At 40.0% G+C, this 23403-nt stretch overlaps 2 protein-coding genes across 8 annotated transcripts in view; both read left to right on the plus strand.

The window, feature by feature from the left end:
* The first annotated feature begins 1203 nt into the window (after positions 1 to 1203).
* Positions 1204 to 2709, plus strand: snapc3 (small nuclear RNA activating complex, polypeptide 3). Its single transcript, XM_082161017.1, has one exon. It carries the CDS (start codon positions 1346 to 1348, stop codon positions 2492 to 2494), a length of 1149 nt encoding a protein of 382 aa, XP_082017143.1. The 5' UTR covers positions 1204 to 1345; the 3' UTR covers positions 2495 to 2709.
* A 385-nt stretch (positions 2710 to 3094) lies between these two features.
* pacsin3 (protein kinase C and casein kinase substrate in neurons 3) overlaps positions 3095 to 23403 on the plus strand; it is a 53832-nt gene continuing 33523 nt past the window's right edge. Inside the window, exons 1-2 of one of the 7 annotated variants that reach the window (XM_082161007.1) lie at positions 3095 to 3508; positions 13915 to 13980. The gene's annotated coding sequence lies outside the window, so the exon portion shown is untranslated. Of the gene's footprint in view, positions 3509 to 3782; positions 3800 to 13914; positions 13981 to 17522; positions 17794 to 23403 lie in introns of those variants that run through there. The other 6 variants (XM_082161001.1, XM_082161008.1, XM_082161006.1 and 3 more) reach the window with 6 other exon arrangements.

Raw genomic sequence — 23403 nt, forward strand, 5'->3', positions numbered from 1 at the left:
ATGTTGATCTTCTGTCCCAATATACCACTTACTGATACTCCACCATGGAAAGTCCCTGAACCGCTTGTAGATTCGAGCTTACTAGACAAGTCCAAAGAGGAGTACATTGGAAATGAGGTGAATGCTTTTTTAAATAACACATTTTATTCAGTATTACAAATATTTACAGATGGTTCTAAAGAACCTATCAGTCAAAAGGTTGGATCAGGTGTATATATTCCACATTTTAAAAAACAGATTAGTTTGAGGTTGACTGGTGAGATGTGTCCGTGTACACTGCAGAGTTAACAGCTATAGGACTACAGAGTCAGACCAAATAAAGTAGTAATATGTTCAGATTCTTCTTCAGCTTTATAGTATGCAAGATCAGACAGAGAAGATGTATTAATGGAAGTATATTTATCATTATACAGACTGAAAGAGGCTGGAATAGTGGTGTATTTCTGTTGGGTACCAGCACATGTTGGGGTATCTGGTAATGAAGTTGCTGATAAACTAGCAAAAAAAGCACTAGACAAGAGGGAGGTGGATGTTAAAGTTCCTATGGGGAAAAAGGAGGCAAAATTGATTTTAAAGAGAAAGTTAATGAATAAGTGGCAAATTAGATGGGACAGTAGTAGCACAGGGAGATGGTGTTATAGTATCACACAGACAGTAGGGAGGATAAATTGCCAGGGAGGAAATAGGAAAGAAGAAGTAGTGCTGTCTAGGTTAAGACTGGGACATACAGGGTTAAACTCAACACTGGCAATTATGGGGTTACATGGAAATGGATTATGTGATGTGTGTGGTGTATCTGAAAATGTATGTCATGTATTATTTATTTGTAGTATGATATATTTCGGGATGTATTATTCAGTCATTTGAAGAATGGAGAGGATAGAATGAAGAATGAGGATATTTTAGGAAAAGGTTTAATGGACAGACAGATATATAAAGCACTAATTGCATTTATATATGATTCAGGTTTGGGATTTAGAATATAATATGCATGAAACGTTGAACCCGTGTGTGGACGGATGAGCTGAACACACAGCGCCGGATGAAGCTCAATGAAACCTCTATTGCAGGTATGATGATGAATAATGATGATGATGTATGTGGGATGATAGAGTAAGGTTCAACAAGGAAATATAGATAGATAGTCAATGGTCCATTTGTGAGAAGGAAGAGGAAACAGTTTTAAACTTCAGACTGATCACCCAAGGTTAATTTGCCATCCAGCACAGTAGGTGGCGATAATGCTCCTTAGGAGTTAATCGCCATTAAACAACAACAACAAGAAGAAGAAGTAGACGGGCTCTGGAAGAAGAAGGTCCTTTGCGATGTCAATTCGTAACTTGCTATGGCGGAAGGAAGTAGTTTGACGCGCGAAGAAAAGCGCCTTGAAAACGTGCCTGCTTATGAATTCATTAACGTCAACTCAAACGACTTTCACATTGGCACGTTTAGAGATTTATGGCTGGATGCGTTAAATCCGGAGGTGTACTCATACTGTAGCACAGCCCCAGAGATTGAGGATGTGGAGTTCATTGAAGAAATGGGCATCGAGCCCAAGACACTGAAGGAACTCAAAAGCATCTGCAGTGTTGATTCCCTGAGAAGTGGACAGGAAGACGCAGACAGTGTGCCATCAGATCCTCATCTATCCACACTGAAATTACGCAAGAGAAGACAAGATTATAAAGAAACACTGACCAGAGACACCGTTGACCGACATGAAGTCTATGCCAATGAAATGGAGATGGTCTCTGTGGGGAAGAAGCCTGATAACCCCAGAGACCTGATCCCTGAAGGAGAAATCATATTGACCTTTAACATCATGTATCCCATTCTGTTTCAGCGGTTCAAGTATGTGAGGGCATATCAGACTCTGCATGTGTTGGGCTCTCAGAAGCTGAGTGATCTTAGAGATGCGATCTGCTGCGTCAGTGACCTGCAGGTGTTTGGAGAGTTCAGCAACACTCCAGACATGGTACCACAGTTCATCAGCAAGGATCATTACAAGTCTGCTTTCTTTTTCTTCAATGGGACATTCTTCAATGACACACGGTTCCCAGAATGTCGAGACATCAGCGTGACCACACAAGAATGGGCCAGAACCAGAGACTTCCCAGATTTCAAGACTGCTAAGATGGAGGACACGTCTTTCTATGACCTGAAGATGAAAGTTGGGTTCCCGTATTTATACACTCACCAGGGCGATTGTGAGCATGTTGTCATCCTCACTGACGTCAGACTGGTCCATCAGGATGACTGTTTGGACTTGAAGCTCTACCCGCTCATCACTCACAAGCATAGGGTCGTGACTCGGAAGTGTTCGGTGTGCCATCTCTACATCAGCAGGTGGATAACAACCAGTGATGCTCTTGCCCCTACGGACCCCTGCCTGTTTTGTGACCAGTGCTTTCGAATGTTTCACTATGACGATAAAGGGAACAAGCTAGGAGATTTCCTGGCCTATGCCTATGTTGATCCAGGCACGTTTAATTGATCCCACTATACAGTATTTCAGACTGTACAGTAATACAGTTTTCTTTAAGTGGTATTAAACCAAATTATATTGTTTGTAAATGTGTTGACATTTTCCATATATTCACCACTTTTTTCTAAATAAAAACAAAATCTGGTTTCAAAAAGTGTTTTGTATGCTGAAAATCAGTATCTACCATAATAAATATTGTAACTGAAAAAAAAAGCAGTTTTTTTTCTTGTAATTTGATCCAAATGTCATATTTACAAAGTATAGTGTTATAAATGTACATACATAAAAAAATATATAAATATAAAAAACTTTGCAGGATTTACGATGCTCATGATCGTTACAACGCGTCATCACAGGTCAGTTAGTTCAGTTGAGAACGAACATGCTCTTCTCGGTCTACAGAGGGCGCTGGTGCTCTTATTATCACTATTAGTGACTGTACACATCCCAAATATAATTTTTATTCTTAGTACTTTAATAATCGCATTGTACTAAGCAGTATTTACTTAGCGCAGAAGATACAAGTATATAAAACCCTACAAGTGCAAGTACTAAAATATTCCGCCGTTTGTTGTACTTTGAACCTGAAAGGGTTAATCCGTGTAATTGGATCAATGGGCATAATGCGGAGCCCCAGCATCTAATTTCATCCGTGAAGACTCTCACACACGCTTGCCCAGTGCTATAGCTGGAATAAACGTGATGAGTTACTGTTGATGATGAGTCTGTTTGCTAAAAACAACCTGTTGGAAGTGTTTCTCCGTGATCCTGCCTCCTGGTAAATGTTTATGGGAGATATTATTTCGCCGCTCGGTTGCCATGGCAGAAGAAAGGGAAGGAGTCTGAGCGAGCGGTGTCAACTTTTATTCACATGGCGTTTTTCTCGCTCTTGAACGCAGTCTGCATGTAAATGTACTGGAGATAAACGGCTTCACATCACATTCACAGTGAGGAGGAACTCCAGGAGAGTTTGACGACGCGGGACATCGAGTGCATAACTGGAGAAGATCACAACAACAACGAGTAAGTGGATTTCGATAGTTCAATATGTGACATCACTATGGCGATTAAGCCATGAACTATGTTTGTAAAGGGTTTCGATCCAGAATATAAGGCAAGATAAACAAGCCAGCAACAAGTTTTGTAACGTAGGCTATTTATCTAGCGGAAAATGTGTTGTGTGCCAGTCGAAGTTTGTCCAACATCCGTTTCCTTTGACATTGAAAGTCATACAAACGCCTTGAAATGTGATGAGGCTTCAGTCTTTTGCTATTTGAAGGAAGTGGAAAAGTCTTCAGACTGCTGATATTACAGGTATTGTGATTAAAATGGGTGTCTTTTTTAAATATGGGCACATTGGGCCTTGGTTTTAAAAAAAGAAGCTCTTAAAATACCCTTTTCGTTAGTTTAATTTCTCTACTAACAGGAGAAGCTAGTATTTTATATGTTCTGAATATACTAAATACAGTTAAATAATATAACTTTTTTTTTAACATCACGTTTATATCTCAAGCGCAGCTGTTCACTGTCACTGTCTCTTGGTAAACGTTACATTAAACACTTTCATAGAAAAACGTTGGGTTAGAAAATTGTTGTTTGTGTTGGAAATGGAGCAAAAGTTATATTGATATCATTTTCACAATAAATATAGACTTTTTTCACTAACTGTTAAGATCATCATAGTTTTGAATGGATATATAATTTTAAAAAATCTGGGTTTGGGGCGAGGTTAAAATGATATATTGAATAGTAGCTAAATAAATAAATGAATGTATGAAAGAACGTTTCCATGCGACCTTCATATAACAGAAAGTGGGTTGGGGTGATTGTTAGTTTTAATCAAAACCAACCCATTGGATGTAAAAGTGGGATTTCAAAAGTTGGATAAACTCTTAAAAATAAAAAAAATTTGCCATTGCTATCACAACTTAAAATTTGGCATTTTCTTTTGAGAGAACTCAAATTTCTAAATTGACTCAAATTAAGGCAGTGCAAACACTTATTTTTTTAAAGGGTTCGTTTACACAATAACGAACGATGCACTAAAAGCGGAAAAAATAAAATAGTTAATTTTAATTCAAAAAACAACCCATTGCACATTAAAGTGGGACTTCAAAAGTTGAAGAAACACCCACACAAATACGTTCTGAATATAGCATTATCTTTAAATATATACATTGGGATTTGTACAGTTTGTGCCTGTCAGTGTCAAACAGGATCAAGGTTCAGGAGAAATCGTTTGTTTTGCCTTCTCACACCAGATTGCAGATGAATGGGAATGGCCTGTTAGAATATTTTGTCTCAATATAGCCTAGTATTTTAGCAATTCAGCTACTTCTCCTTCAATCCTCAACACGAATCCTCATTTTTATCTCCTACTGTATATCTCAGATGAAGGATGTTAGAGTGCCTGACAGTTTGACTGCAGGGTCCATGAGGAATGATCACGGTTGCTATCGATAAAAAGTATTTGCAAAATGTCAAAGTGCAGTAACCGTTAAATCAGAGACTAGCCTGTGAGTTTAGTTGCTGTGCTGTTTTGAATGAGGGCCAAGGGCTTCATGCTCTTTAGTAATTGGGGTTCTGCACTTTAAGAGAAGAGAGTTGAATTGCAGATCCGCAAGTGCTCAGGTGATCCGATTCAGCTTTCTTTGTTGTGTTCCCATGAATTATTGTGCCTTATGTTGTATTTTATTGCTTTATTCAATCATGGAGAACCTTCATGGTCACTGATCTTAAAGCCGGAATAGTTCACCCAAAATGAAAATTATCCCATAATTTACACCTCCTCAAGCCATCCTAGGTGTATATGACATTCTTCTTTCAGCCAAACACAATCGGAGTTATATTATTAAATAATATCCTGGCTCTTCCAAGCTTTATAATGGCGTTGAATAGTGCCAATAGTCCAAAAAATGGGGTTTGTAAGAAAAAAAAAATCACATTTAAATCTTTATAAACTATAATCTCTGGCCGTATGCACGTTCACAAGAGAGACGAGTTCAGGCGGAACGGTGACCTCTGACCCGACATGTGAAGTATGACGTAGCTCCTCTTCTATTGTATCGAAATCCTTCGACATTTCTCTTTAAAACTTATCGTTTTATACTTTTTAATCCGTGACCAGCGTTTTGTTTTGCTCTCTCCTCTGTGTTTTTGCGTTCGTCAATTCTCACCTAAGCTTACGCTCGCCTAGGCTATGTCAACTCGTCGGGTCAGTATTAAAGGGGTGGTTGATTATGATTTCACTTTTCTAACTTTAGTTAGTGTGTAATGTTGCTGTTTGAGCATAAACAACATCTGCAAAGTTACAACGCTCAAAGCAAAGGGAGAGATTTGCTTTTAAAGAAATTGCTTTTTAAGGACTACAACAAACGGCTGGTCGGGACTAGAGGACATTCCTCCCGGGTTAGTGACATCACCAACCCTAAAATTTACATAAACCCCGCCCCCGGAACACGATTTATAGATTGTCATGACAGAATATGCTAATCAATGACTTGAAGATAACTTAACTACACATAAGCAATATAAATTCATCAACTAACCATACAGAAATGTCCTGTTGCTTCTACATATTGTCTCTTCTTCTTGAGTCTCTCCATCATTGTCTGACTCCGGTTTGAACATAAAAGGCTAAAAGTTTAGACATTTTCAGTGCATGTGTGTGTGAGGTAAAAGCACAAAAGCTGTTGAAGCTCCGCCCCCTGTGCCGGGAGCAGCAGCTCATTTGCATTTAAAGGGACAGACACAAAATGGTGCGTTTTTGCTCACCCTCAAAAAGTGACAACTTTAACATGCTATATAAAAATATCGGCGGGGTATTTGGAGTTAAAACTTCACATACACACTCTGGGGACATCAAATACTTATTTTACATCTTGTGAAAAGGGCATTATACCACCTCTTTACTCCTGAACTCGACTCTCTCGTGAACATGTTGCCGGAAGCCAGTAATTATAGTTTAGAAAGTTAATATGGACATTTTTCTTACAAAAACCCATCGCTTCGCTTCAGAAGGCCTTTACTAACCCCCTGGAGCCGTATGGATTACTATTGTGATGGATGGATGCACTTTTTGGAGCTTCAAAAATTCGGACATGATTCAATGCCTTTAGAAAGCTTGTAAGGGCCAGGATATTATTTATTAGCTCCAATTGTTTTTGGCCGAAAGAAGAATGTCATATACACGCACCTTGGATGGCTTGAGGGTGTGTAAATTATGGGATAAGTTTCATTTTTGGGTGAATCAACCCTGTGCACACTGTACGATTTACAAGAAGACCCATCCAGAGTTTTATATCATCAGTTCGTGACGCGTTCAGTGACAGTGAGCTGCGTTTACATGTGGGATAGAAATGGGGGCTAGTAGGGGTGTAACGATACCCTCATGGCACGATTCGATACATACCACAACAATACTGAATTCTATAAAGAACCTGCCTCTCACTTTTCCGAAAAAGGTTTAGTACTTTACTAACATAACATATAGTTTCAGTTGTTCTGCTTGTTCAGTTGTTCTTCTTCAGTTAAGCCCCGTTCACACTGCCAGCGACACGCAGCGACAAAGCGACATGATCCCATTCATTTCAATGGAGCGCTGGCGACTTCCAGCGACACGAGCGACAGTGACCGTTGGCGACAGAATGTGGGCGTGTCAAGCGACACGAGACGCGTGACAAAAGTTCAGAAATGTCAACTTTATGCAAATGAGAAGCGATTTTCGCGAGCGACAACCAATAGGAAAGAAGACTTTCAGAGGAGTTCAGCTCACGTCACCGTCTCGAGTGCAGGCAAGACAGAAGAGTTCGAGGGCGATTTCACTGTTTTATATGATTTGACTGTAACCACATACATGGACATAATAAAATGATGCATGGAAAAGAAACTGTCGACAGTCTCAGTGAGTTTAATTCACACATTTAGTTCGAGTGTTGTAATTATGATGCAAGTTTAGCACTGCTGCAGATCATTTTACAGTTTCCCCTGCATTATGTTGACTATTAGGGACAAGAAAATTGATTATTTGTCAAATTCGAATGACGTTTTAGTAATTTATGACAGTATGAGTTAATCTGTTGATTGATCGATCGTTAATCCAGTAGGCTAAATGATTTAATCCACTGAACACTGCTGTGGTAATATAAAAACACTCTCCCAACAGCATACTGTTTCTTTTGAGCCTAAATCCTAGTCAAATTAAAATGATATAGTTGTATATATCACTTGTGATGGTATTTTGTATAGATATGGCCAGACGTGCAGTCTACCAGTCACATTAGAGCGACAGCACTATGAACGCCCACAAGCGACTTCACAGTACAGAGACTAGCGACATACAGCGACAAAATCGCTGGCAGTGTGAATGGGGCTTTACACTGTGTTGTATATTTACTTTGTTACAGTCAGAAAGTGAAAAACATCTAATGAAAATAAAACATTGTTAGAAGAGCTGTAATGGTATTATTAAGTATAGCCTACTCATATTGGTACTTGGTATCGGCGAGTACCCAAATTTAAGCGCTTGGACTTGGTCTGAAAAAAAGTGGTATCGGTGCGTCCCTAGTTGCCTAGTACAGTGTGAAGTGAACCGGGCTTTAGATTAAACTCACTGGGGCAAGCGTAGGAAACTATCTCTGTTGTTGTGCGTGGTGCTGGAGGACATTGGGTGGAGAACAAAACTGCCTTTGTTTTCTTCATGCCTACACAGAGTGCTCTGAGCCTCTGAGAGCAGGGCTATATTGAGCTGTCCTCAAGCCAAACTCAGGATTCCTTGACAGATCCGTGTTCCTGGGAAGATGTGTGGAAGGAAGGAAGGAAGGAAAACGTGTGGTTTCAAGTGAAAAATAAACACACAGGTGCCTGATCTTGGGGTGTCATTTTGATCTAAATAAATAGACTATGAAAATTCACGTTATGCTTTAATGCTTTTGAGGAAATGTAATGGGTTTGATGTAAATTATTTGATATGCTGTGTACACATGCATAAAAAAACATATTAAACAGGAGATTATATCATAAAGAGCTTCGGTTGTAAAATGAGCGATGACTCCTAAATGTGATCTTTAATGAATAATTAATGAAAAACAGTATAGTTTTTACAAAGTTTAGGCTATCTCTTTGTCAGTAGTGCATTTGCATTGTGGTTGCCAGATATATCGCAAAGTCTGATTTATATTGGCTGATAATTGGCTTTTCTTTTTAAGTTATCTTTGTAATTAAACAAGTGGACGACACTAAATAAAGGTGTAAACGGGTTTTGAGCTTGTCCACTTTCAACCACTTCCAGAGGGAGTTGAAAACGCATTCATGTGGTCGAATGTGTTCAAACCGCCACAAAACACCGTCTTCTCTCCGTCGACTGATCGAATGCGTGAACATTATGGCCAGACGGGATTTAAACTTTGTCGACTGAAGACTCAAGTTTGGTTTGAAGACGAAAAACATACCAAACACAATGTCAGGGTTCCCACGGGTCCTTGAAAGTTAGTGAATCTGAAAATTTTTTTTTTTTTTAAATAAACATACAAACAGGTCCTTGAAAGTGCTTGAATTGATATTGTGCGAGAAGTTTTCTGGAAAAAATTCCATATTATTCCCTCAAGTCCACTAATGTGTTATTTCGCCAACACTTCGTGGCCTATGCATACTAGCTTGCTTGATTTACGTTAGTTACGCGCATTTTCGCATTACGTTAACTTAAGTGTTTCCCGTTAAGTGCTTTCGCACCAAACTACAATGATGGTACCTCAACGTTTCATGCAAAAGTTAATATCAGATCATTTTAGAATACAGTATAGGATGTACCGAATATTCTTCAGTTTTATGCAAATCAGAAATACGACAAATAGAATGTCTGATCTCTGTCATATGGCCAAAAAAAGGGTTTTTGCATAGTTGTGTTTGACACACAAAAAACTGTTACAATGTATCTGACAAGGTAACACGATGTAACCTTGCTCTCACTTGAAAATTGTACCCACATTAAGTCCTTGAATTTGAAGATATTGGACCTGGAAAGTTCTTGAAAGGTCCTTGAATGAATTTGAAGTTAACCAAGGTGTGGGAACCCTGCAATGTTCACCCACCATTCCTGATTTCTAACACACACACTCACAGTGTTCGGCTGGTCTTGCGTCTGTCAGAACAGAAAGGAAAGCTGATGTTTTCCTGTCGTCTCCGATCGCGTTCATATGTAAATTGCGTGAGCTTATTTTGTCCATTAGATTGCAAGATCTGAAAAAGCCCCTACATGTACCCTCCCCTCGAAGAAATAGGACAGAAGTGGTTGAAAGTGGACAATATAGACGGATTAAAACACCAGGTGTAAACGGGAATGCATCTCCCTCGTCTACTTGTGATCCAATCGACCAAAACCAAATACCAGGAGTAAGAAAACAATTCCATAGTTAGCTGCCAATCACAAATTGTCAATACGTAATAAATGCTGTTTTTTTGTTTTATTATTTTGGTGGAAATATTGTTTAAAATGTCTCAAATAATTATATCATCCACCTTCTATTTAGATATTGTGTATATATAGCCTATATCCTTTAAATATGCAGTGAGTCTTCATCACAGACTTTCTGAAACGAGCCTCAGGAAGAACATTCTCTAGTTCCATTGGTTTGCTTTTGTCAGTCACTCATTTATGAAATTAGGCCATGGTTCCCAGTAAAATAATCCACTGCTTCTGTCGGTCCTGCTGGACGCGTGCCATGAGCTGTAACAGTGGGCCTTTTCACATTCGCCAGTGCTCCCAAATCTGTTAGGTTTCATAGTCCAATAATTTCATGCAACCTTTTGGCTCTTAATATTCTGAAGAACAGTCAGCGATTACCCAGCTTTATTCGTCCAGTGAAGGATACGAGTGAGAATAAGAACCAGTGAATCTGCTTAGAGCTGAACCATCCGGCTGGGGCGAGCAGCAGAGTTTAGTTTACTTTGGTTTGGTGGGAGTGTTTGAGGCAAGCGAGGGCCTGATGAGGTGAGCGCTCGTTTGCTCGGGGTCTAATTAGACCAGCGTGCCTGAACCTGACAGCAGGAATGTGATCTATGTCATGGGTGATGATGTCACGTTACAAACTCGGCTTCTTTCTGGAGAGGGAGCTTGTACTCTACAGATGTCGTAGTTAGTGGAAGTGGAATGTTTTCAGCTCATGTTGTGCAGTGTAGTTTAATATGGAAAACTACGAATTATCTTGCTATAATCAAATTAAATTAATCAAAATATATTAATCAAAAATAATTCAACATGCAGTACAATTTCAAAATGTTCCCAGATATGTTCGGTTTTTATTTTTCAGTGTCTAAAAGAATTGTTTTATAGATCACATTTGTTATAAACTGTTGTTCACCACCAAAAAGATTGATTTGGCCTACAGTATTGTTGGTAAAGCAGTTATATTAATCTTTCAGTTACATTTTTATTTTATTTAATTTAAAGCTACACTGTGTAGGATTTTCTCCCATCTAGCGGTGTTATTGTATATGACTACCAGCTGAATATTACTTTCTAGCCCCTCCCATTCCGAGGGCGTTTTAACTCCTACGGTGGCCGTATTAGTTCAAATCTGCCGGCAGTCACGAGTAATCTCCCTCTCGCATTCGTCACGGCGCCACTGAGTGTCAAAACGCGAAAGGCGAAGCTTGAATTTCCAGGTATGTCCCTCTTTGGCTAATGTATTTTTAAGATGGAGGCGCAACCAGGGCCGGTTCTAGACATTAGGAGGCCCTAGGCAAAATTCATGTTGGAGGCCCCCCACCCCCAATAAAAAAACACTTGAAACAAATATGATTCCTAACCTTTTTTATTTATACAACATTTAATTTTAAAAGCAGTATATTTTCACTTACACAGTAAAAAACACTTTTAATGTTTTTGAAAGAAGTCTCTTATGCTCATCAAGCCTGGATTTATTTGATAAAAAATACAGAAAAATAATATAGGCTAGTGAAATATTATTAAAATTTAAAATAATGGTTTTCTATTTTACTATACTTTATATTTCTGTGACGCAAAGCTGAATTTAGTGTCACGTGATCCTTCAGAAAACTTTATAATATTCTGATTTATTATCAAATGTTAGAAATGGTGCTTAATATTTATTTTATAACCTGTGATACTTTTTTTCAGGATTTTTGATTATTAAAAAGTTGTTTTAAAAAAGTCTTCACTATCACTTTTTATATAGCCTATTTAACACATCCTTTCTGAATATTCCTATTTTTTTCTGTATTTTTGATCAAATAAATGCAGGCTTGTAGAGCATAATAAGAAACTTCTTTCAAAAACATTAAAAATAGTAATGGGTCCAGACTTTTACCGGTACATATTAATCAAACTTTATCTAAGGTAATCTCTTTTTTGTTTAATGAAGATGTTGTTGTTGTTGTTATTTTGCTGTTTTATTCAATTTATTCACAGTTCCAGAATCCCACTAAGTGCTTTTATATTGCATTGCTACCTTAAATATGCTATACACAAATCAAGTGGAAGAGAAAGACACGATCGCTACTGAGCAGAAAAAAATATATAAACTGATATTATTGGCGTAATGTCAGGGTATAATCTAATCATCAGCAGCATTTAGAAGATAGACCCATAGATATGAGATCCTTTATTTGAAACATTTAAAAATGTTGTATAGTGTGTTGGCTTTTTAACTTAGACGTCTTGTCTTTTAATTTTGTAGCTTTTTTACTAGTCAGCTCCCGACGCGATGTTATTCATTGTACGCGCAAATTCAAAGCGTCGCGTCTGGGCACGTTAATGACGCTCGCGCTCTTTAAACTCGTAATAAAGCGGTGAATGATTTTTCCAGAAATGACGCTGATCTACAGTACAAGTTTATATTTAGAATACATTGCAATCACTCCAAAATAGATGACGACAACTCACACACCTGCATTATGAGCTGTGCTTCTTTGTGTGCTTATTAGGCTTTTGCCTCGCAGCACCTGATGGATGCGTTCGTTACACATACTTTCAGAAGCCGGCACCCGCTTTGTAACGGACACATTAATTGGTTTAACTGCAGTAATGTAACAGTCTATGGTTAAGATAAACATCTTCACATTGTACATTTTATTATAATTTTTTTTTTTTTTTTTTTTTTTTTTTTTTTTTGTCCCTCTGTCTGGGCCCCATCCCGCCAATCGGGCCCTAGGCACGTGCCTAGTTTGCCTTTGCGTTAATCCGGCTCTGGGCGCAACATGGCGGCCGCCATTCGAGCGACTCGCTCGTATGTATTCTAAATGGCAGATTCTACGCTTACGAGAATACTCGATTAGTTGGTAGAAGTAATTACACATTAATGAGCACATATCATGTTTTTTGCTAAGAATCAACTTAAAAAATTACACAGTGTAGCTTTAAGGTATAAAGTGGTCAAAATTCACCACCAAAGTAGTGAGAATACTATTCTAGATGCATCTGGTTATATATGGGTGAATTTTTTTCTCTACATAAACTTTGGTATAAAATTTGGTAATGACGTATTTAAATAGTTCACCCAAAAATGTATATTTAATGTATATTAATAGATGTATATTACTCGCCCTCAAGCCATCCTATGTGTCTATGACTTTTTAATTTCAGTCAGACACAATTGGAGTTTTACGAAGCGAAGAGTTTTTGTAAGAAAAATAATGTTTTGCTCGTTCGTCATTACGTCATGCGTCGGGTCAGAGGTCACTCTTCCACCGGAACTAGACTCGCGTACGGCTGTAACTGGAAACCAGTAGCTCATAAAGATATAATAATTGATATTTTTCCTACAAGAACCCCATCTCTTCACATCAGAAGGACTTTATTAACCAGCTCGGAGGCGTGTGGAGCACTTTTATAATGGATGGATGCGCTGTTTTGGGCTTCAAAATCTGTGCAACCATTCCCTCCCATTACAAAGCTTGGAAGAGGCATGATATTTTTTTAATATAACTCAGATTGTATTTGGCTAAAAAAATAAATTAAGTCTTACAATACACACCTAGGATGGCTTGAGGATGAGTAAATTATGGGATAGTTTTCATTTTTAGGTGAACTAACCTTTTTAATTTGTTCATTGCGAGTGCATTTTTCTGAGGTAATCATGCCAGATGCTCTCCATAGAGCTTAACCCGTGTTGAACCCGGAACATTCCTCACATAAGGTGTTGACTTTCGACTAGGTCAGGTTCGGGGCCAGTGGCACATAGCCGAGGCGTTTTCCAGTGTCCTCATGATTGCCTGTTCAGGTCTTCTATGTGTGGCATTTCACTCTTCATATCAGAATGTGCCACCTTTGAGTGCCCGGGTTTATATTAACCTGCTGCTTTCTTTACGGTACGGGCATCTTAAGTGGACCCGGAGACTCTTTCAGCTGCTTACATCTTCTCCTCTGGCTTACTAAAACCGGACACAACCCTAACATCTCCTTCCTCTCACAGGGCCACCGAAGAGGCCGTGTCCTTGGGCAAAGCAACACTAATTTCTAACATTCTCCTTTGCTTTTGGTAAGTTCCTCATTTTACACTTGCATCTATCTTGGTTTGCAAATGTTACGCTGCATTTCTATGCCATGTGTGAATTATTGTGCATCTTTTTTTAGTGGGCGACCATAGTATGGGTTTTTCAATAATTAATATTAATAAGACCAATTTTTGACATAAACTATTTTACACAAGATTTACTTTAATCTGTATATATTAGCAAGGCTGTCAGTAGATTTTTTTTTTTAACCAGCACAATAGCAAAATCCCACTTCATTGACCAAAGTGGGCGGCATTACTGTATATTCCAATGCGCTAATCTCAAAATGGCACAATATATTATGTGATAAATCAGAAATATAGGTCAGTAATGTCTTTACAATTTGAGACCATTTGAATTCCCTCATGAGAATAAGCTGGCCTTGCTGATTTATTTTCTATCTATTTTCTCTCCATGTTGTTTGCTGGTTGCAGAGGAGTAAGATCCTGCTGGAAAGCGTTTGCATGGATTAATGGGCATTTTTGCAGTTGAAATATTGTAGACGCTCTGTTGTCTTATACATTAATCAGATTAATGACTGCGAGTTTCCAACAGGGCTTATGAGAGCTTCCACCCCTCCTTCCCATGGCCTCATTCTGCTCAGACGGAAGCCATTGTTTTCATGGGTCAGTCTGTGGTAGCAGGTTATCCAGTATTTGTCATTTATTTGCCGACTTGTCCCACGACTCAAAGGTTTTCTTCCTGTGAGGCTGACATGCATTTATGCTGTTTGCGAAGGTGTGTGTGTGTGTGTGTCAGAGTCATACAAACAAATGCAACATGCCGCAAGTCGTATTTGTAAAGCCACATCTAAAAACTAGAGTAAATGCCCCTCTAACTGATTCCAGATGTGCTTCCATGCACTACTCTGCTTTTCTGGGGCTGTTACAGAGCATTGGCACAGCGAATTTGTGTCCAATGTCACTGTGAAAGTAGGGGTGCACCGAAATGAAAATTCTTGGCCGGAACCGAATATAATGAAACACTTGGCCGTGAAGTGTTTGAAATGAAACACGTTTTTTGTTTTTTTTTACATTTTTGCCCATTTTTTTTGACAGTTTCCCCTCCATTAAATAAATTAAATTGTCAAAGTGTGCTTTTTTCTTTTTTTTCTTGCTTTTCAAAGAAAAAAATCAATTACAAAACTACAATTTAAAAATATTTATTTAACATTGAACATTTAAAAATATTTATTTAACTTTTTTTTACATTCCAGCAGACATACCAACAAAGCACAATATAACTTAATTTTTTTTTTTTTTTACTGATAATATTTTTATTTGGCCATCTTTGAGCTTATATTAGGCCTATAGACCTTATGCGCCTAATATTCTTTAGAATATTGTCTTTGAACTTCCGTTTTTGCGGTCGCTCTGTATATTTCTATGGCATTGCTGTCCAGGAGTAATTAGCTCTTGATAAGGATTTACTTCATGTAAAGTTAATGAATGTTATCATGAGGATTGTAATGTTTAAAGCAGATGTCTTAACAAATGTCAGTAGACCGGGAAGATTTTAAAACGAGCCGTTCATTCATAAATACGCAAGATCGGTGTGAAAATACAGACCGGAAGACAAAAGACCACGAGCGCAGCGCTGAAAAGGGGCGGGGCTACATAAGGTCTATAACTAACTGCTGAAAGAATGTAACGTTTGTGGGCCTACAACAAAAAAAGTGCATGTTTTGTTGTTTGATTAACATTAATATGACACATACAGGTATTTAAGGCTGCTGTCATTTTAAGACCAAATGCTTGGATCTACCGGTAATACAGTATACTGAGACGTATCCGGTTTTCACCGAGTGGTTCAGCCATAACCGACTGTATTTAGTTCGTGAGATAAGTTAGCTACTCCACATAATGGGCATTTTGACTGACACCTGTGTCAGTATTTCACCATTCAAGCGCAAAGAGAAGTGAATTTGGGATGGTGTACTGTCTGAGAAAGTGCTTCTGGTGCGCGTCATTCAGCGTAATACAACATTAGAGTTATTTTTCACAACTTACTGAACATAATTAATAACTTTATAGGCTACTCTTTTTGAAGATCCTCGTTAAATGTAGTTGCACACACGTGTCTTTGACATCTCTGCGTCTGACTTGAATTACACTAAATGGTGCTGTAAGTTTTTGCAGAGTCTGCAAACTTTCTCGGACGCTTTAAGATGCTTCCAATCCACACTGACGACATGTTTGCTGGATTCATAAAGCATGAGCTGCGCACCTTTAACTCTATGCTGTTGCGTCATTGTTTGGTATAATTTATTCGGTCTTTTCACTTATTCACTTTTTTTATTGCTATTTTCGGCCGAATAATTTCGGTTGCCGAACATTCGGTGCATCCCTGTGTAAAAGTGTACAGTTGACCACTTTATTTTAGATTTTATTTTTTTTAAACCCGCTGTGTTATATGGAAAAGAGCAGCACGAACATTCTTCAGAATATCTTCTGATTTGTTTGATGAATGTAAACGCATACAGGTCTGACATGAAGATGCTTATTATTCGTGTTAGAGGCGTGCTCCACCCAAAAATGAAAATTCAGTCATAATTTACTCACTCACCCTCAAGTTGTTTCAAACCTGTATGACTTTTTTTACTCATTAGCCATTTTGGAGCCCATTGACCTCCATTGTTTGGACAAAAAACACTTGTCATTCCTCAAATTATGTTAAATTAAGGCCGTGTGTCCACCATAGCTGTGGGCGCTTGAGACCGTTTTAGCAGAGTTGCGTTTTTTTCAGTTGAGACACTTTGCTTGTTATGATACGGAATATCCGCAAAAGTGTTACTAGTGTCTCATTTCACACATATTTTGTTTCTGTGTTGATTCTATTTTAAAATGTCGATACAATGTAATGTATTTTCTCTGGCTCTTGTTTTAAATGATTTTTTTCCGTTGACGTTGTACAAGCAGAATGTGGCGGTTGGTCGGTGTGGTATTAGTCCCGCCCCTCCTCCACTGTGATTGGACGGTTGGGTAAAAAGTAACAGTGATGAGTGCTGTGTTTTACACAAAGTTGAACATTCTTCAACTCTCGGCGACCTGTAAAAAACGGCGAGCGTTCAGCGCTTCAGCGTAAAAAAAAAAAAAAAACGCTCAGCGCCTCGTTACGCTCATGGCGTTTAAAAAACGCGGCGCTCCCATTGAAAACAATTGAAAAAACGCTTTGGTGGACACACGGCCTAAGTTTCACAATTTTGGGGGGGAATTTTCATATTTGAGTATCCGTTTTTTTTTTTTTTTTTTTTCGTCACAGAGCTATTTCTTTAAAACCTAAAGCATTATTTCTCCTGTTCATCTTGAATATGGATGGATTTAGTCACTAAATGTTGTTCTTGTTGGTCAGTTGTGTGTGACCTAAAGAAATGCTCTGTTTTGTAGTAATCGAGCTTGACAGACTTTAGCACTGATCTGGCGAAAACATCTAAACCGAGTCAACGACCTATGAAAAGTAAACTTCCCCAAAAGTAGGGCCCCTGACGCTCTCAGCAACTTGTGCAACAAATTGTCAGAGGCATTTATACAAATGGGTGTTCGGCACATCTGTCTCCTCTTGGGGAAGGGGGTTGCCCGGTTAAAGCTGTTGCACTAGATTACAAATAACATGCATGATCAGCCATCTGCTGCTGTCTATTTTTTTGTCTGTGCTGATCAGTACAAGATATTTTCTATATCATAAGCGTTTAAATCATTGCCGAATGCCGACATGCAATGGATTGCAAATTTCAGACCAAAGCCTTTTCATCCCAATAATCCTGAGGATTTGGACGTGTTCTAGCACAAGGAAATCAAGTGAGTTCCAACAACTCAACCAAGCTTTTGTCTTTGTTGTTAGTCTTGGTCAATGTTAATTTAACCGGGTTTCGAACATCACAAAGTTTTTGTCCTTTTATGCTCTGAAAGCATAATTTGATATGCTAGTTTTTTTGGTATTTTGTCAGCAGTGGGAATCTGTCACATTTGTGCCATGTTGCTCTGTACAGTCAGTGTTTCAAAGGTCATCAGACAAACATCACTATTACTTTTGCTCATACGTGGGTAAAAAGGAATGTTTAAATCCTTGACTCTAAACATTAAACTGCTCTGCATAACTCATTCTGCACGTTTTATGCTGTGAACTTGAAAGATGCCTTCGATCGTATGGTTTATTGAAACCGCATGCTAACAAGCACTCCGAACACCTTATCATCATCAACCACCCACAGCACCATAACAGCGCCAATCAACCATGCACAACACCCTAGCAACCACCCACAACACCCTAGGAGTGCCAATCAACTATACACAACACCCTAGCAACCATGCACAACAACCTAGCAACCACTCACAACACCCTAGGAGTGCCAATCAACTATACACAACACCCTAGGAGTGCCAATCAACTATACACAACACCCTAGCAACCATTCACAACGCCCTAGCAACGCCAATCAACCATGCACTACACCCTAGCAACGTACTAACAACCACTTAGCCTTAGCAAGACATCGTAACAACCTAGCATTGTGGTGGTCAGAACAATAAAAAAATTCAATGCCACCACCTACATGCTAGCAGAAACTCGCAACATCCTAGCAACTACCTGAAAATGATCAATCTCCCACAGCATGTTACATGTCCTAAAATCACTCTGAGCACCTTAGCAACTGAATAGCAACAGCGTAGATCATGGAGAGTTTGCATGGAGAAGCACCACTCATATTTTCTTTTGGCTCTATATATTTCTGCTCTGGACAGGCACTATAGTTTGCTGTCTGTCATTAAGGCTGTCCAGCACATGTTTTGCGCAGTAGATCTGAGAGCTGCCTGCTCTTCCCTCAGTGTTTTGTGTAATTACAGCTGACGCGGTCACTCCTCTCCCCAGACGAGCCCGTTTTTAGCTCGGATCTCCGTGGGAGTGCTGAGCTCTTTTACATCGATGTGACGGACCAAACCAGAAGCACTGCTGTACTCAACAATAGAGAGCCGCACAATGAGAAGGGGGCCGCACTCCTCCCTGCTTGTATTTCAATTTTACAGCTCTGGGATCTCTGTGAACGTGTCCATTGTGTTGATTTACCTGTTGCTAGGCTCTTTTAGGCCATGGCCCTGACAGCGGGTATTTGGCATGTCCAGTCAGAAGAACCCAAAGCTCCTCTCTTCTGTCTACTCTCAGCTGTTGGAGATTTCTGACTGCTAATGGAAGAGTGTTATTAGGATCCGCTGTGTTCTCGCTCCAGCTCGACGGAATCTCTGGGGCTTTGATTATTTCTGGAGTTCAGCATGACACAGCTGTTCGCTGCTGTACTTATACAGTGTGACCGGCTCCATGGGAATGGGTGTGTCTGGCGGCTTCAATGTCTTGTGCACATATTGTTGGGAATGCTTTGTGCTTTTTTACTTTCTTCCACTTCCTTGTCGTTTTCACACAGTTCCTTGTATATTTGTTGCAATATGGGTTACAGAGGCGCTGTTTACACCTGGTATTAAGGATGCGTTTTGGTCGATCGGATCACAAGTGGACAACGGAGACGTATTCCTGTTTTCTGGTGCTCCAATCTGTCTCTTTTTTCGACTTCCAACCACTTCTGTCCTGATTTCTTCGAGGGGAGGGTCTATGGGAGGGTAAATGTATGTGCTTTTTCAGATCTTTTGATCTAATGGATGAAATAAGCTCACGCAATTTGCATATGAACATAAAAGGAGACACAGAGTGCAGCAGCTTTCATTTTTGCTTGGTACGTTTTTTATTTTTATTTTTTTATCTTCAAACCAAATTTGTGTCTCCTGCCGACAGTTTAAATCCCGTCTGGCTTGAGCTCTTCCCATAATGTTCACGCTTTAGATCAGTAGACGGAGAGAAGACTGAACACAAAAATGTGTTTTCCACTACCTCTGGAAGTGGTTGAAAGTGGACAAGCTCAAATTGCTTTAGACCCCGTTTACACCTGTATTTAGTGTCGTCCACTTGTGATCCGATTGACCAAAACACATCTTAACACCAGGTGTAACACCAGCAAGCAACCACCCACAACACCCTAGCAGTGCCAATCAACCACACACAACACCCTAGCAACCATCCACAACACCCTAGCAGCACCAATCAACCACGCACAACACCCTAGCAACCATCCACAACACCCTAGCAGCAGCAATCAACCACACACAACACCCTAGCAACCATCCACAACACCCTAGCAGCACCAATCAACCACGCACAACACCCTAGCAACCATCCACAACACCCTAGCAGCGCCAATCAACCACGCACAACACCCTAGCAACCATCCACAATACCCTAGCAGCACCAATCAACCATGCACTACACCCTAGCAACCACCCACAACATCCTAGCAGCGCCAATAAACCATGCACTACACCCTAGCAACCACCCACAACATCCTAGCAGTGCCAATCAACCATGCACTACACCCTAGCAACCACCCACAACATCCTAGCAGCGCCAATCAACCATGCACTACACCCTAGCAACCACCCACAACATCCTAGCAGTGCCAATCAACCATGCACTACACCCTAGCAACCACCCACAACACCCTAGCAGCGCCAATCAACCATGCACAACACCCCAGTAACCACCCACAACACCCTAGCAGCGCCAATCAACCATGCACTACACCCTAGCAACCACCCACAACACCCTAGCAGCGCCAATCAACCACGCACAACAATCTAGCAGCGCCAATCAACCAAGCACAACACCCTAGCAGCGCCAATCAACCATGCACAACACCCTAGCAACCACCCACAACACCCTAGCAGCGCCAATCAACCATGCAGAACACCCTAGCAACCACCCACAACATCCTAGCAGTGCCAATCAACCATGCACTACACCCTAGCAACCACCCACAACACCCTAGCAGCGCCAATCAACCACGCACAACAATCTAGCAGCGCCAATCAACCAAGCACAACACCCTAGCAGCGCCAATCAACCATGCACAACACCCCAGTAACCACCCACAACACCCTAGCAGCGCCAATCAACCATGCAGAACACCCTAGCAACCACCCACAACACCCTAGGAGTGCCAATCAACCACGCACAACACCCTAGCAACCATCCACAACACCCTAGCAGCGCCAATCAACCACGCACAACACCCTAGCAACCATCCACAATACCCTAGCAGCACCAATCAACCATGCACTACACCCTAGCAACCACCCACAACACCCTAGCAGCGCCAATCAACCACGCACAACACCCTAGCAACCATCCACAATACCCTAGCAGCACCAATCAACCATGCACTACACCCTAGCAACCACCCACAACATCCTAGCAGCGCCAATCAACCATGCACTACACCCTAGCAACCACCCACAACATCCTAGCAGTGCCAATCAACCATGCACAACACCCTAGCAACCACCCACAACACCCTTAGCAGCGCCAATCAACCATGCACAACACCCCAGTAACCACCCACAACACCCTAGCAGCGCCAATCAACCATGCACAACAATCTAGCAGCGCCGATCAACCACGCACAACACCCTAGCAACCACCCACAACACCCTAGCAGCGCCAATCAACCATGCAGAACACCCTAGCAACCACCCACAACACCCTAGCAGCGCCAATCAACCATGCAGAACACCCTAGCAACCACCCACAACACCCTAGCAGCGCCGATCAACCATGCAGAACACCCTAGCAACAACCCACAACACCCTAGCAGCGCCAATCAACCATGCAGAACACCCTAGCAACCACCCACAACACCCTAGGAGTGCCAATCAACTATACACAACACCCTAGCAACCATGCACAACACCCTAGTGAAAAAGGGCCAGAGTGATATATGTGCTGAATACTGCTGCTGTTATAAAACATATATATTATTACAACAATATGCAATTCAAACACGGTCACAATTTAATACAGGTATATTCATGAGGACTAGTTAACTAGTTAACCCTGGGTCATTCTAAACCCCGGGTAAACAGAATCCTGGGTTATCTTCACGTTTCACATTGCTTATAATTTACCCGGGGTTAACAATTAATCCTGGGTATTCATACGCTGCCGTTTCACACTGTACATTCCTAAACCCCGAGTTAACATCATTATCTGTATATTTAAGGTGTCAGTGCGGTGTCGCCAACTCGCTGTAGGCAAAACCATTTTGCTTCCATAATATTAGTCTTCCTAAAAATCAAGTTTTTAAAAAAATTTTTTTTAAGTATTCAATGATTTATAGAGTAATAAAAAGCGATATCCAAAATCCCCTCTGTAAAAACATTTAACTCTAGCGTAATTTCAAAATTAAACATGAATATTGAACCTGGTTTTATCCAATGTTCAGATGTCTATTCTAAAAATGTATGCCATTTAGTGCATATTTAATTAGATTGTGAATCCTTTTCTTATTAAATAGAAACCTTGTAATCCAAAACATTTGTCTTAATTTGCAGTGATTAGTCAACTGGCTATAGCGAATACGCCTGTCACGATTATTGAATAATTTTATGATCGTGCTTGTTATGTCTAATTGCAGTTATTTGAGATAACCGCAATAATTGTGCAGTTTAAAGTTGTTACATTTTGCCATCAAAATTAGGGAAATTTAAGTGCTTAAAGAAGTGACATCAATTGCTTTAGCGAGAAGCAAAGGAATCATAATTAAATCCGGCAGGGAGTAAAGAATATTTAGTATTCTATGCATACTACGCCATTAGCAATATGCTAATATTCTATAGTAGTATAGTTTTCCTAACAATATTTACTCATTTTAAATTAGCAACTGAGGTTTAAGTGAAGCTCTCACATCAGTGCTCCTCCTGGCATGTGTGTGGGAAATACCATCATCAGGAGCTGACTTTCCACTCCCCCCCCCCCCCCCCCCCCCCCCCCCCTCCTCCTCCTCCTCCTCCTCTTCACCTCACAGGGAGGAAGTTCAGGGGAAGTAATCCAAGCTCTTTATTTAATGGAAAAAAAACTAAATGTGTGTCCCAATTCGCCTGCTATTGTATTATTCAAAGACTCTTTGTACTATAAATATTGCGAGTTGCCTGAAAATTCCAAAAAGAAAAAGTGCACTTTCAATACTCGGATGATGCACATAATTAATCAGAAAAAAATTAGTGTGGAATGTTGGACACTTCATGGGTTAAACTGTCACAGCTTTAATTATGCAACAGAGGGGGAGGGGCACGATGTTAAATAACATTATAAAACTCATACTCTGACTATAGTGCATAAGTACACACTACACAGTGTATAAGTGTATAGTGCATCATTTTGGACGCAAATCTCTATTTACCCAAGTGATCTTCAAGGATGTGAAGTCAGATGTAGAGATGATTTATGTTGAACTGCAACAAATAGCAGTGCTAAAAGGATCCGCTTGAAATTAGGGATGTGCGAAAACACGCCGGGGGCTAAAAATGTGT

The sequence above is a fragment of the Leuciscus leuciscus genome (assembly GCF_965113295.1).
Source record: "Leuciscus leuciscus genome assembly, chromosome: 2".
In the NCBI taxonomy this organism is placed as follows: Eukaryota; Metazoa; Chordata; class Actinopteri; order Cypriniformes; family Leuciscidae; genus Leuciscus; species Leuciscus leuciscus.

Coding starts and splice junctions, on each gene's coding strand:
- snapc3 (XM_082161017.1), top strand. CDS start 1,346: ATGGCGGAAGGAAGTAGTTTGACGCGCGAAGAAAAGCGCCTTGAAAAC.